The sequence below is a fragment of the Plasmodium brasilianum genome, chromosome 14 (assembly GCF_023973825.1).
Source record: "Plasmodium brasilianum strain Bolivian I chromosome 14, whole genome shotgun sequence".
Classification (NCBI taxonomy): Eukaryota; Apicomplexa; class Aconoidasida; order Haemosporida; family Plasmodiidae; genus Plasmodium; species Plasmodium brasilianum.
In genome coordinates, this window is record NC_090127.1 from 2768897 (window position 1) to 2786363 (window position 17467).

At 23.8% G+C, this 17467-nt stretch overlaps 2 protein-coding genes across 2 annotated transcripts; both read right to left on the minus strand.

Annotated features, from left to right (window-relative positions):
• Positions 1-2154: 2154 nt before the first annotated feature.
• MKS88_005794 (RNA-binding protein) lies at positions 2155-8475 on the minus strand (the record flags this gene model as incomplete). Its single annotated transcript, XM_067219088.1, has 1 exon — positions 2155-8475. One exon carries the CDS (start codon positions 8473-8475, stop codon positions 2155-2157), a length of 6321 nt encoding a protein of 2106 aa, XP_067070999.1.
• A 6882-nt stretch (positions 8476-15357) lies between these two features.
• MKS88_005795 (uncharacterized protein) lies at positions 15358-16740 on the minus strand (the record flags this gene model as incomplete). The annotated part of the gene is made up of 1 exon (XM_067219089.1): positions 15358-16740. One exon carries the CDS (start codon positions 16738-16740, stop codon positions 15358-15360), a length of 1383 nt encoding a protein of 460 aa, XP_067071000.1.
• Positions 16741-17467: the final 727 nt, after the last annotated feature.

A 17467-nucleotide genomic window follows, 5' to 3' on the forward strand; every position in this document is an offset into this window, starting at 1 on the left:
AAACTGTTTTCCTTACGAACATAATGTATGTGCGCGTTTGTAAATGTATGTTAGTACTTACTAAGATTAACATTACGCATATGTATATATTGCGTATAACTACAAATGTATAACTATTTATGTATATATGTACATACGTCCATGTGCTCTCCTAATTTGTTTTTAGCAAAAACTTCGAAATTCCCGCATTCCATTTTAACGATACGATGAATTTTAAAGTGTTGCTATTTACATACCCATATATTTCATAATTAAATAATAATTTCAAGGTATGTAATCCTTTTCTTCACCTTTTTTCTGCACATTTCATTCTTAAATGCATGCTTATGTCATCATAGTATCTTACTCAACAGATTCAAATAAATGTATTTTTCCTCGAATTATTGCATACATGCGCACACATATATATATATATATATATAATATACATAGGAATAAACAAATTGGTATACAAAATAGCAAAAATATTGACGTATTGATAATTTATGAAAGATAAATTTTAAAAATTTTCTTAAAACTTTTGAAACAAAAATTTGAATAAGTTAAGGTGTTATAGGAAAAATATTTTAACGATTGCATCCTGCATGCTTAGGAGTTTATAATATCTTAAGTATAAAAAAAAAAAAAAAAAAAAAAAGTCAAGTAAAACTCAAAATTTAATTGATCACTTCATAGCATAGTAAAACCAACACCGTAATTTTTCTTCAAATTAACCAATGTTTCATACAATTGCATAATTCACTGGAAATTTATAAGCTACCATCTGAATACTGATATAAAGGAAAAGGCGACAATGCATTTTTTGCTTATAATTATTACACTTAAGGGAAATATATACATATATATCTATATATGTACGTATACATACATACATGCATTCAACAGCAAAAAGATCAAGGTACACACATTAAACCTTTCATTCTTTAATAAAAGATACCCCTCTCCCAATTCTACCTTAACTGAAGAACAAGTTGCATGTACATATAAGCACAGCCTCAGAACAGATATTTATAGAATTTTTTTCGAATAAATTTATGAGTAGTATTATTACGAAAATGTTATCAATGAAAAATAAATAAAAAGTAAAAAAAAAATAAAAAAGATAAATTGCTTTATTACGAGTGCATAATTTTTCGTTGTTCTCAAATTTATGTGTTGTTATTAAAAGCATATATGCTTCTTACTCAGAATATCTTATTTTACAGCACAAAATGGAAACATAATAATAATAGAATTATAACAGCATAAAAACAAAATAATAATAGAATAATAACAGCATAAAAACAGAATAATAATAGAATAATAATAGCATAAAAACAGAATAATAACAAAATAACAACAGAGTAAACAACTTAGAAAATGCTTCAGCTATTGAACTCTTTTACGTAAAAAGGTGTACTAGTTATCGATTATTTTACTTCCCTTCAGAAGTTCGTATCAAGCGAGAAAAATAAAATAATACCATCTAAAGAGAGACGTAAGAAGTGAAGTAAAATTCTGTTCACATATTTTTTGGTTCAGTTACAAATGGTACCACAAAAATGTTGTAAAAGGAAAAAAAAAATATAAATAAAGTAAAATAATCTTAATATCATTATAACATCATAACACGTTCAACCGTTTTTTTTTTTTTTTTTTTTTTCAAATGGGTTATTATGATGACACTGGGTCATAAAAATTGATTCAAATGAAGGTTAGGAATAAACAAGCAAAATTAAAATAATGGAAAACCAAAATATACGATGAATTAAATATAGGAAAACTAAAATATGGGAAAGCCAAAATATTGGCATATTAATATAAACACTATATAAAATATTGGAAGATCCAAATAAACAATTATGGCATAAAAAATGCAGGAATTCAAATAAACTACTAAAAACTACTATATTAATACACTAGGTATTTAAATGTACAAAAAAAGTTGAGGTTAAGTATAAACAATGTATAAATAAATAAATATATATATACTTCTATGGGGTTATATACTTATATCTTTACAAGCGTACGCGCTAGCGTTAACGTTTCGAATGGACGAAAAAAACATATACAAATGAACTAATTGGAGGTGCTTGCTTCTACTACGTAATATATAATATTTATATAAAAAAAAAAAAATAGAAACATAAGGTTTTACAATATTTTATATTTAAATCAATTATTATGGACACTATGAGACTTAACTAATTTAATCTTTCTTATATTCCATAATGCTTTAATATTTCTCTCTAAATCCTTTTCAATAGCATCAAGTTCGTTATATTTGATATTGTTCATGTAAGAATTATTTAACATTTCTAAGTTTTCCTTATGACCTATTCTTTCTGTTTTATTAATTAGATCAAAATTATTGCCTAAAAGATTAATGCTATTCTCTTCATCCACGAGTGCATTTGTCAGTCTCTGCATATCATTTCCATCATTTTGTTCTGAATTTATATTCGTACATTTAATGTTATTTGGCGAATTCAAATCATATTTATTACTATTATTATTGTTGCAAACACTGTCATTACCGCAACGGTTGATATAATTGTCGACATTATCGCAGTGGTTGATGTAGCTGTCGCCATTATCACAGATCGTGCTATTTTCATTGTCATTATTACTATCATACAACTTAATTGAATTAAATTTTGTAAAGATATCGTAAATATCATTATTTCCGAAAAACATATCATTGCATATGTTATTATATGAATTTTTGTTCTCATTTGTTATATTACTGTTTTTTTCTATCCAGTTACTTTTATTAATTTTTTTTTCTTCATAGCTATTTTTTTCATATTCAAAGTTATAATACGGCACGTTGTTGAATTTATTTGTTCCCTCATGCTCCGTCTCTTTGTTAACATTCAGCACTGTGTGGTTCGCGTAATTACAACCGCTTTCATTGCAGCCTCTTCCGATGTACCCACTTCCAGCGTACCCACTTCTGTTATACCCACGTCCAACATAACCGCTAACATTATCATTGCTACTTACACTTTTTGTAAAATTTAGCGGATCGTAATTTAATATTCCATGATTGACCTCAATAGCATTGTCAACAATTGATTTAATATCTAAATTTGTGCAATTTTCTAAAATTTTGTCCTTTTCACTAACTTGTTTTGTTACCATATTTTCATTCACCAACATTTTATCATCCATGGAATCATTTAGAACCTTCGTTAAATTATTGTTAGTGAAACCCTTATTTATCATAATACACGTATCCAAATCGGTTTCATTGTTTATGTCATCTAACTTATGAAAATTTCCCTTCATAGGTAGAATACTATTATTAAATAAATGGGTATTCACCATACTATCAGAAGCTGTAGTTGTAGTTGCAGTTGTTTTACTAGTTTCCGTTGTCATATTTTTATTTAATTGATTCTGATCATTTATTTCGTTTGAAATATTTAGTAATATTTTGTTTCCTTCATACACAGGGTTACATTTTTCATCACATGGCAAGCTATTCTTCTGTTCATTGCTATTTGCAAACAAATCGTTACTAATAATATGCATGGTAGATACATGATTCGCGTCTATATTTTTTCTTAAATAATCATTTAATATATTGTCATCCATTCCCGTAAAATCGTAAGCATTTTTGGATGTGCTGCTACCATTATCATTATAATTTTGCATAATATAATTATTTGACAAAAGATTAAATTGATGATGTGTATTATAACTACTACTGTTTGTTTTGCTTCCTTTATCTATTTCTAACAATGTGGATGTATTATTATCAATAGCACAAAAATGTTTGTTTTTGTTATCACCTTTTTCACTTATTATTTTGTTTGACTTTAGAGGTATAAACGCTTTACAGTTGAAGTCGTTGTCCAATGGGACATTATTACTATGGTTAATCACTTTAAAATTTTCCTTCTGTTTGTTTTTTTTCTGCTGATGCAGGTGGGACAGGTGTTGCTGATATTGTTGTTGATACTGCCTTTGGTTGTGCTCGTTCTGCTGATACACTTTTGGATGTTTTTCCTGGGACAATTTATACATATATCTACCTTTCGCGTCTGGACTACTGTCCGTGCCCCCCTTGCTACTATTATTTCCTGCACCTATAGTAGCTGTAGGAGTGTTACTACCACTGTTGTTACCCAGGATGCTCACATTAGAGTTTAAATTACTATTAAAAGGTACGTTACTACTACTACTGTTAAATATGTTGTTATTTATGTTTGTGAAAAGGTGCCTGTTCAGTAATATACTGTTTGTTGTATTCTTATTTAATTTTCCGTGAACAGATGTTGTCATAACTTTATTTATATTATTATATTCTCCCGTGGTATTTGGATTCATGGATAAGTTATCTGGTATTAAAAATTGACCCGTCTTCTTAAACTGAATTTTTAATTTTTTAAAATTAATATTAATTGATCGTTGGACAAGTTGAAATGTTGAATTTAAATTTGATAATTCTACAAATGCATATCCATCTTGTCTATCAATATTGACTACATATCCATTATCTAAATTTTGATTAATAGCATCTCTTAATTGTATATTTGTTATGTCTTCACTTAGATTCGATACATATACACTTCTTCCATACGAATTATCAGGCCTTGTGCTAATATCAAATCTTGGCCCTATATTAACCCTTTCCTCATTATTTCTAGCATTCTTGTTTATCTTATTAGAATCATTTTTTTCATCCATTAATGCATTTTTTTCATTTTGAATTCTAGCTTTTTTCAAACAATCCATTATGGATATACCTACATGATATTTTAAACAAAATCGACATTTCATTGGACAATCATTACCCCTATGTGAAATGTTATGACAATTTGGACATACAAATGAATTATTAGGACACAATGGCATAGGATGATCTAATGAATCACAACTCAAACATAACCTTCCTTGCATAAATGCTTCTAACATTTGAGAATTATTTAATATTACAGGTCTCTCCACATTCATGTTATCATTCCCCCCTTTTTTTGTAACATGTGTATCGAAATTTTCCAAAGCATTATTGTTACCATTATTACCATTATGAATATCATTATGGCATACGTTAATTCCGCACTGCTTACTTGTAGAATTATTTATAGTGCACCTGTTTCCACTGTTAGAAGCATTGGTAATATTAGGAGTACTAGCAATATTAGGAGCACTGGCAATATTAGGAGCATTGGAAATATTAGGAGCATTGGCAATATTAGGAGCACTAGTAATATTAGGAGCACTAGTAATATTAGGAGCATTGGCAATATTAGGAGCACTAGTAATATTAGGAGCATTGGCAATATTAGGAGAATTAGTAATATTAGGAGCATTGGCAATATTAGAAGTATTTCCATTATTAGCATTTACACTATTTGCATTATCCTCATTAGGTCCATTAAACCTATTGGTATCAGTAGTATTCACAGAATTACTTACACCTTGCTTGTTAACTAAACTACCTTTCACGTCATTCACATATGATGACGGGATTCCCAACATGTTGTTCATATAAGGTTGTTTATTCAACAAATTAGTGCTATTTTTCATACTACTCGTTACATTCACACCATTCATTACATTCGTTCCGTTTGTTCCAATCATACCATTCATACTATTTATAACATTCAGAGTATTTTTATTTCCTAAAACATTACTAATTTCAGTTGTACCGAATCTATTTTCCATTTCTTCATACAAAGATATTTGAGAAGGGCCAAAGTAGTTCACTAAATTGTTGTTCACTGTAACGTTGTTCTGAGTGTTAATTATTTTAAAAATTTGCGTATTATCATTTATTTTGTTCTTATTTACATTTAGGATACCCTTCTTAGAATTACTGATATATTCATCATTATTGCGCTCATCACATGGATCGTTAAAAATATTGTATAAATTATTTTTTAATATATTAAAAGTAGTATTCAAACCAATTAAGTCATTTTTGCCCTTATCCTCCGAGATTGTCATATTGTTATTATTACTATTATTGCTGTTATTGCTATTATTACTGCTGCTGCCATTATTACAGTTATTGTTATTATTGTTATTATTTTCATTCAATAGTAAATATTGTTTGTCTACTTCTGTATTGTTTTCATGAAAAAAATGAATACCCCCCGTTTCGCTGCTCGTGCAATTATTCTTCAAAATACTTAAATTACGATTGTCTTCTGGCATATTCATTTTATTATTCGCGTAATATTTTAGTATATTCAAATTAATTATATTATTCACGTTTTTTTTAATTAAGGAAACATTATTAATATTGCCTTTTGACGAAATGTTGTTAGGGTTCACTTCTAAATTGTTTTTAAAATTTTTACTACTGCTATTGGTTGTACAATTATGCACATTAATATGCATATTTTTTCCTTTGACATCATTTTTATTATTTCTCGTGTTATTTTTTTGATCGTTTTTTCCATTAGCATTTTTATTTGTGTTATTCTTATTTTTGTTATTTCTTCTGTTTACATTTTTGTTTTTGCTGTTTTTGCTGTTTTCGTTGTTATCTTTGTTGTTTCCAGTGCAGTTGATTCCATGATTGTTGCCATTGCTGTTGTTTCCATTATTGTTATGAACGTCTTGCTCATTATTATTTCCACTGTTTTCTGCACTGTCGTTGTTTCCTTTGTCATTGCTATCTTCACTATTTTTATCCTTATTTCTTATATCATTTTTTCGGTCCTTTTTATGGTCATTTTTGCGGTTATTTTTGCGACTATTTTTGTCAATATTTCTGTGTATTCTTCTTTCGTTATTCTTATCAGGACCGTTAAAATTACCGGCAACGTTATTATTGCCATTTCCTTTTCCATTACTGTAATTACTGTCCTTATTGCAGCTATTTTCATTATAATCACTACAATTTTTCATATCATCAATGCAGTTACTAGCAGTGCTGCTATTGCTCCTATTGTTGATGTTGCTGTAATTGTTGGTATTACTGCTACTGCTGTTATGACTATTATTTCTTCCAATGTTATTATTATCGTTGGTTAAGGTACTATTGTTTGTGAAGGACCTATCGTTCGCAAAAGTGCTACAACTGTTAGTGAAGCTACCATTTTTGCTGAAGCTACTTGTGCTATTTCCTCGATTGCTATCATTATCATTGTCTATAGTACTGTTTTTATAGAGGGATGGAAAAATATCATTTGAAATAAATTGGCTATCAATTCTTTTCTTTTCTTCTTTATTATTTTCATTTACACATTTTGTATAATTATCGTGTAACATATAAGTTGGTTCATATTTTTTACAATTGTTAGAATAATTCATAATTCTATTTAAGTTTTTTATGTCCAACCTGTTGTTCATATCATTATTTTGTACTGTATTAAAATTATTTAAAAATGTATCTAAAAATTTTGAACCATCTTCTTCATATAATTTTTCATTTGATTTTTCTAAATTTAAGCTATTATTTAACATATGTATGCTTTTACCTTCCTCTTTTATATTCTTGCAAACATTATCATCATTATTATTTATTTCATTATTATCGTTCGAAGAATACTGAATTGCACCATATAGATCTTTAACGTTCCTTTCATTGATCTCTAATTTGTTATTTTTCTCATCAGAGTGTGTTATTTTTTCCTCATCAACAGGGTAGTTGTAATTACAGTGACTGTTGTTGGTGGTCACGTTGTCCCTATTGTTGTTATTATTTACATTGCTGTTCATGCTGCTTTCCATAGTGCTATTCATGCTTCCGTTCATGCTGCCGTTCATGCTTCCGTTCATGCTGCCGTTCATGCTTCCGTTCATGCTTCCGTTCATGCTTCCGTTCATGCTTCCGTTCATGCTGTCATTCATGCTGCCTTCCATGCTACTACTAATGCTGCTTTTATTATTTACATTACTACTATATTTATTATTTTTCAAGCTACTGTTATTTATACTACAGTTATTACCACTATTATTCATGGTGTTAATACCCAATTTATTAATTGTGCTGTTAATTACGTCATTTAGTTTCTTCTTTCCATACAATAAATTAACGGTACAACTATCGTTGAAACTATTCTTCAAGTAATTACTTAAGCTACCATCTACTCCAATTTTATTATTGAACAAATTATTAGTTATATTAGTATTTTTTGTACTGTTATTAACGGTGTGGTTACTATTATTGCTATGTAAATTGCTATTAATAACACTCTGGTTACTTCTATTTAATTCGAGATTTCTTTTATTTATTCGTGTATCTACAAAATTGATGTTATTTTTTTCATTTATTAATAATACATTATTTATTTTGTTTTTTTCCGATTCGTTTCTTGTTTCATTTAATAATAGCTCACTATTATTTTTTTCAACGATGTTAAATAAATTAATGTTCATTTTGTCATCAACAAAATTCTTGCTGTCCATATCCTCATTATGTATATCATTCTGTTTATTCGTAAAATATGTGATATCTTCTTTACCCATTGACCTCTTACTTAAATAATAGAAATTATGTCCCTGGTAACCGTTATCTACAGTAATCTTATTCATTTTTTCTTACTTTTTGGGAAAGAGATAATTTAACAAAATATAGAATGTGTAAATAGAAACTAAAATATGTAAATATATATATGTTCATATGTATATATATATGTATATGTTCAAATATATATATATGTATATGTTCATATGTATGTGTTTATATGAATATGTTTATATGTACATACGCACGTATGTTTCTATTATTTATATATATACGATATTAAAATTTAATCCTTGTGCGTAATCAAATCATGTTATTCTATGGTTGAACATGTACTTTCTAATTTATTTAAAGAAACTACAAAATTTGTATTCATCCAATGCAATGTAAGGAAAAAGTAAATAATCACAAAAATAATTAAATAAATAAATTGATATATATTTGTTATGCTAATTTTAATGTATAAATTAGGTTCTACATTTAAACAAATAGGTAAGCTTTTTCGATATGTGTACTTTTTTATATACACGTATACATATGTACATACATACATATATATATATATATATATATATATAGGCATGCATATATAACAGGTGATCATATATCCCCGTAATAAAATTGTTTGTTACAAAAAGCAAAAAAAAAAAAAAATAAATAAAGGAATATGTATAATGTAACTACATATACATATACTGGTTATTATGTAAATGTAATTTTATTTTTTTATTGATTCCAATATAATTTTCTTTTTTTGAATTATACATAATTCTATAAATATTATAATCCTCTTTTATATTGGACAACCCACGTTTTCCCTTTTTTTTTTTTTTTTTTTCCAATAAGCAAAAATTTTAATTTACAATACACTGTTTTACTAACAGGACATAATATACATTGCACAAAACTGATAAAAAAATTCGTTCAAATTAAGTTATATGAAAACATTATATAGAAAAGAAAGCAGAATGAAAATACTTAATCAAAAGTTCGTAAAAATAGGATCTATAAGCACACACGAATCCGACTTAAATATATATATGTATATATATGTTAGTACAAAAGCATGTACACATGCGTGTATATGTATGCATGTAAATATATTGCAAAAATTGGGAAATTAAAATATTTGAGATAGACGTATTCTTATGTTGAACTAAAAATGTTTGTACATTGTACAAATTTTATTACATTCAAAAAAAAAAAAAAAAAGTTTCGTTATAATCTCTATATTATAAATTCTACTTAAAAATATTTTAATGAATTGTTTTATTATATACATAAGGTGTACTGAAGTACAAACATGAACTCAGTGCATTAAGTTAAACCACATTATATGGATAGTTAGCATTACTACTTAAATATAAAATTATAAATTTTTGTTTTAATATAATTGTTTTCTTTCACTTTATATCTTTATTTTTGATTTAATCATAAACAAAATATATATATAAATACAAATACATATACAAAAATATATATGTCATAAATATGTAAATATACATACGAAATGGAAAATTAAAAAAAAAAAAAAAACAAAAAAAAAGTGCTTTTTTTTTTTTTTTAAAGTTCTTAATATCGTTAAAGCATAATTGTTTTGAAATGTAAAGTACTTGTACAGTCTTAAAAATTCATAGATGTAAAAAAAAATGAAAATTTGAACAGCTGTATTTTTGACATAAATGAACTAGTCATACCATGTAAAACTATTCAAATAAAATGAAAAATAATCATATTATTCGGGGAATGTAAAAAAATTTATAATAGCATTATGATATTAAAAAAAATAGTGTTGAAATAATGCTATATTTTTAAATAAATAAAAGTTGTTCATTTTTTTCTATGTAAATATATAATATCTATATATTCAAATACAACTTTTAAAAAGTTAAGAGAATAGTATATATTTTACGATGAAATATATTAAATGTACGAAATTATTGTATAAGAAATGTAATATGTATCACATAATTAGTACATACTAATATATAGGAAATAAATAGTTATAAAAATATTCTAGGATATTTATTAAATGAGCATAATTTTAGGTTTATCAACAGCAGAAAAAAAAGAAAAAAAAAAAAAAATTTTTTCCTAAAATATCAAATGGTATTATTTATAAAATGTACTGCTAAACATGAATGTATTCGTATTTAATATTACTATATTTAGTATTGTGAATTCATCTATAATGTTAGATTTATTCTAAGAATTATTTTTAAGCAAAAATAAAATATATATAATAAAAAATGTAAAACTAATTAAAAAAAGGACAAAAAAAAAAAAAAAAAATTATATATATAAATTAGAAACTTCAATATTATTTATTAATCCTTAAAAGGGATGTAAAAAAAAAAATATATCAATAATTAAAGATATATGTAAAATACGCAGTTGATGGCAAAAATACATATATGTATAAACATATATATATATATATATATATCTGTAAGGCGAAATGTAGAAAAAAATGTATAACTATTCATCTATAAAAAATTGCACCATGTAAGGAAAAACAAAAAATTATGAAATAATAAATTATTATAGTATTGTTCGAGGAATTCTAAATGCTTTTTATTTTGGGTTTGTTTAGCAAAAATAACATATATGGAAATTTTTACTGTACCAAAAAAAAAAAAAAAAAAATTATATTCATGTAGTAAATACATACATAGATAAAAATATATATGTATACATGAAGGATATTATTCTGTGGTAGAATAACTGTAGAAATGTCGTAACGCAATAAATATAAAAGCTATTTTTCAACTGATCTTTGTAAAAAAATAAACATACATTTAGTCATGAAATTCCTTTACATCTTAATTTTTTTTCCTTCTATTTGTTCTATTCTTTTTTTTTTTTTTAGCATTCTCTTTTCATATATATATTATATATACATATATATACACATATGTATATATATAACCTCATTTATTTATAGTACAAAAAGGTTAAAATATTTAACGTTAAAATGTATATAAAAAAAAAAAAAAAAAAAAAGCTCTCATGCAATTTTTAAATGTATATAGTGATTTTCATAATTTTAAACGTGAGGAAAATTTACATATTTCTGCATAGATATCCTGGGTTTTACATAAAGCCAAAATGTGTAGTATTTTTTTGAATATATATTTAAAGAGTAACATATATAAATATATATGTATATACATACATACATACATAAATAAATACATACACACATACATAAATAAATACATACACACATACGTATACAGATACGTACCCACATAAATCCATATATATACATATATGTCTGTATTCCTCATAAAATTTTGCACATGTATGTGTATATATACATACATATAAACGTAGAATGTATTATAAGGGGAACTTAAGTGCTAAATAGAAGATGTACATCTTTTATATAATAGGAAATGTAATATTATCGTTTATTAGTTACATTACTTTATAATAAAAAAGTTATGATATAAAAATTAAAACATTAAAAAATAAAACTATTGATAAAGGAAGTGTGCATATATGAACATACATATATATATACATGTACATATAAACATACATATATATACTCGTCCTGGCTCTGATGGTAACTAAAAATATGTTAAAGAATTATAAACTGCATTTACTACATATGAAATATTTCTATATATATTTTAGATCCTCAATTATATATAATACAAAATTTTACTTAAGCGAAATTCCTTAAGTAATAGTTGTGGTGTGTTATATGTACATATATATATATATATATATATATATATATATATATATAAGGGAAAATAACATGGGTTATAAAATACACGCACACACTATTAACTTGTGTAACATTACAAGTATAATAATTATTTGACAAAAAATTAAAATCATGGAACATGAAATTCTTTACTCTGATATTAATGGATATAGATTTAAAAGTGCGAAAATATATAAAGCTCGAAACAATACAGTGTTTAAATTTATGAGTAAAAAAATAATGCCCATGCTTAAAATATCAAATGGTTAAATTCATACATCTACAGTAAGAAATGAAAAATAATATAACATTAATCCTATAAAAAAATAAAATAGAATAAAAATAATAAAACATTACATAATGCTTTATTATTAAGTATATGTAAAATGGAAATTAAAACAAACGACAATTATGTAATATATACATGCTTATTTTTTGTTAATGGAAAAATGTAAAAAAATTATATTTTCTTATTTTATTTTATTATATTATTCATACATAGAAAAAAAAAAAAAATATATATATATATATATATACATAAAAATGTAAATGTGGGTAAAAAAACTGTTGTAAATAAAATTGTTCGAGTTTTCATGTATATATTGATATATAATAAAAAGTAAAATACTGTAAAAAAAAAAAGAAAAAAATTAATGTAATGAAAAAAAAAAAAAATAAATAAATAAATATAAAAATACAAAAAAAAAAAAAAAAATGAAAATAAAAAAATAAAATAAAATATTAATCAATTTATTAGTAATTTTTTTTTTCAAATAAAAAATGACATCAACTCAAGCATATTGTTATAAAAATATGTGGATAAAATAAAATTATTATGAACAGAAATACATATATTTATATATATTTTTTTTAGAGCTATTCCTTTGCATTTTAAAATTTTAATGATCAGAAGTACAGTTACGTTTATGTATTGTTAGTTATGGAAAAAAAAAAAAAGTACACCAGCATAGCAAATGTATTCTTTTTTTAACAAGTAGCTAGCATATCGTTCTTAAATAACACAGTCAAAAAAATATGTATATAACAGAAAATATAAAATTTCTGAACTGTTCATAATAAAAAAACGTCACAAAAATGTGTCATAGGTAGCTATTTGGCAATATGACACAAGTGCATTTTGCTACGTTCCTTTTTTTGTGTGCACTTATATTTATTTATAAATAAATATTATATATATATATATATATACATATATATACATACATATATATATAAATTTGTGTACGATTTCATACAAGAGTATGCTTTTCATGTGAACATTTTTTTTTTTTTAATAGTAAAAAAAAAAATATTTTAGTGTAATAAACCCTAAAATTTGACCCAAAAAATTAGAAATTTCCTTGTATGAAGGTATTGTACCTATTTAAGAGTCACACCATGTATTTTTACGTCCTACATGCACATAAGCACACATATATAAAAAATAATATTAATTATCAAATAGTACAGCGTGAGTTAAAAATAAAACTAAGTACAAAAAAAAAAAAAAATAATAATTTTAATTATTTAAATTCATAATTAACCTTAATTTAGGTATTGTTAAAATATGAATGAAAAAAAAATTAAATATGCAAAAGTGAAAATTAAGCTATTATAAAAGTAAAAAAAAAAAAAAAAAAATTGGTTATATATATTAATATCTCATGATTATATTAAGAAATTGCAATCCGTGTTTTTAAGACTTTTTTTTTTCTTGCATTATACGATTTGGTCATAGCAAAGGACTATAAAAATGTGACGCTGTTTATTGCACATTTTTATAATATAAAAGTATACATAATATATATGTGTACACGAAATTATGTACTTAACTACGTACAAAATTATACTTGACAAAAAATGTATACACAAAGAATACAGTTTTTTATTTAGATATAACAAGATTACAATTGAAATTAAATGAATTTTTATAAAAAGGAAGTTCATTTTGCAAGACAAAAATTGTAAGCTCCAAAAAATGCGAAAAAGTTGTTGCATGCGGATAAGTATAACAATTTAAGAGCTTATTTTTTTTTTTTTTCTTTCGGCACCTTTTATTTATTTTTGTAAAATTATGGAAGCTAATAAAAAATTATTAAATATGTCTTTTTTTTATTACTTCTTTATGTGTATTATGAAAACTATTCCAGAAATATAATATTTTTAAAAATAAAATTTTTATATGCTGTACTATTATTATAATAATTTATTAAAACTGTAGAGAATTACGCTTTTATTATTTGTAAGTACATTTTCAGAACTTCTGTACTTAGAAATATATTTATTTTATATTTAACAGAAGTAGCAATGGTTTACAACTTACATTTTTGTAATGTTATTTTATCAGAAATCACTGCTCCGTAATTAGGAAAATAATTTAATTTTGGAAAAAAATCAAGATTATTTATATTTAAAATTTCAATAATATTTTTATTAATATAGATAAAATATACATTTGTTATTCTTAATAACAAATACATTTTATTTAATGAAAACATCAAAAATAAAAAGCAAAAATACAGTTTGTTTAAAATGAGCTTACTTTTTGTTCATAAATAATGTAATAAAATGTTGTGTCATTATCTTATATGTTAATCGTAAAATTAGTATTTCAAATGTTTTGTAGGGAATTCACGAACAATAACTAAACAAACATAGTAATACAAATTATTATGTAAAAAACATATAGATATGTAACAAATATCTCAAAAATATAAAAATAAAAAAAGGTTTGTGTAACTTTGATTTTTAACAATATGATACATATATTAATTAATCTCATTTATATTCGAGCATAAAAAATTTTGTTAAATTACTGTTTTTTAATAGTAATAATGAAAAAATATTTAAAATTAATTTTTTGTTCATTTGAAATATGGAAAATTATATACAATCACAAATTATTGCAAGGAAACCCTTATTTTTATAAAACGCAGAAATTATTATAAGTATACATTAATTCTCTTTCCAAACGTGTATCGCAATTAAAGCTTTACGCACGTGCACGGACATATACATGCATATGCTCAGACATACATATACGAATATACGCATATATAATTATTTGCGCTTTACTGTATTAACAAAAACATACTATAATTATTAAAATATTTAATTGCAAATAAATTTCTTCAACCTTGCATAACTTTAAAAAAAAAAAAAAAAAAGTACGACTTAACGTGACTTAAAAAGGACGTAAATGATAAATATATTCTCACTGAATTATGATTATTCACATGTGAAATATGGATGGAGTTGCTAACGGTTCATTAAAAAACAAATCAAAACAATTATCTTCCTTCATTGGTGGTGTTCCATTAAATAAATTATTAAATTCTTCCGAGTCCTTTCCCTTATGAGAAGATTTAATTCCTTCCACGTTAATTTTAGACGTATTTGCCTGAATATTATCAACAGTATTTTCGTTTCCGTTATTATTATTATTATTATTATTATCATTTTGTTCAAAATTCATTAAAGTATTATCTTGATTATTTATATATTCATTAGAGCATTCATCTATATGCATTTGATTTGTTTTATTTAAAATATTATTATTGGTGTCCTCATTTTGTTTGTTAATTTTATTATATGATATAAAATTATCAAAATTGTTTGATATACTGCATTCATATATTTCTTTTTTATTATTTTTATCATGTTTATTTTCTATTAATACATTTTGGAAAATTTTTTTAATATTTTCAAACTTATTTTTTCCAAATACTAAAGCATTTTTTCCATCTCCTAGAGATAATTCATTACTATTGAATAATATATCATCGGTTACTTTTCTTGAGGTAACATTAATAAGCATGTCTATTTCTTCAGTTTTTTTTTCTTTATCTCTATTTTCACATTTGGTAAAAATTATTTCGTTACGATTTTTGCATTCAGAGTTTTTTTTTATTTCGTTTTTAGGATTACTGTTACATTTCTTATAATAATTACAAGTTTTTTCATATTCAAAATTATATGTTTTTTTTTGTTTTTTTGTATTTCTATCATCTAATTGTTCTTTATTCAAATTTTTTGTTTTTATAAATGTTCCCCTTGCATCATCATTCGAATGCGGTATTCTTTTCAAGCTTAAGTACTTTTTTCCTTTTGATAGCTCTTTACTGTTTTGGCTCAATTCTTTAAGTCTCTGAAGAGATAATAAATCATTGTTTTCTTGAATTTCCTGTTTAATTTTAAATTCAAGAGAATTCAATGAATCAAGGAAATTATCATTAATTGTTGTACAGTTTTTTTCATCATTTTTTCCTTCAAATTTATTCTTTTTTAAACAAGTTGAGACTTTATTATCAATGGAATTATAAAAAAGATTATTGGATTGTGTGTTAAATTTATTGAAAATTGTGTAATTTTCTTGGATATCTAATGCTTTTTCTTGACTAATTAAATAGTTATCCAGTTTTCTCATTTTTTCTTCTTTATAGCTTTTACTTCTTTTCTTTTCACCATTTTTAAATATATATTTTGTTTTTTTCATCTTTTTTTTTTTATTAATGGTTTTTACTGTCTTTGGATTTAAACGTTCTAATATGGTCTCTTTATACTTTTCAGCGAAATTTCGGATAAATGAAATTCCCTGCTCCAATTTCTTCTCCATTTTTTTACATAAAATTTCATTAAACTCACAGCTTCTTATAACGTTTAGTTATTTGACAGGTTATATAATGTGTTGTGTTTTATTTTCGTTGTAATACTTTGCTCATTTGCTTATTTGTTTATATGCATATTTGTTTATTTGTTTATATGCTTATTTGTTTATATGCTTATTTGTTTATATGCTTATTTGTTTATATGCTTATTTGTTTATATGCTTATTTGTTTATGTGTTTGTTTGTTTATATGCTTAAAGGTTTATTTTGCTTATTTGTTTGTTCATTTATTTAATTATATTATTTTGTTTTATTTTGTTTTTATTTTTTTTTTTTCCACGCAAAATATACTTTGCCATTTACAATCAAATGGTATAAATTTAAATTTAAATTTAAATTAATATTAAAATTAAAATTAAAATTAAAATTAAAATTAATATTAAAATTAAAATTAAAATTAAAATTAATATTAAAATTAAAATTAAAATTAAAATTAATATTAAAATTAAAATTAAAATTAAAATTAAAATTTTTTTTTTTTTTTTTTTTTTTTTTTTTTTTTTTTTTTTTCTAATTTTCGATTCCTATTTTTTTTTTTTTAAATAGCAAGTTTTTTAATGAGTATTTAAACATGTTTTACCCTTGAATATTTCTTTTTAAAATAATATTCTTACACACCCTTCAAAAGAATCAGTTAATCACATTTTTTAAAATTATTTTTTAAGTGTTAATGTT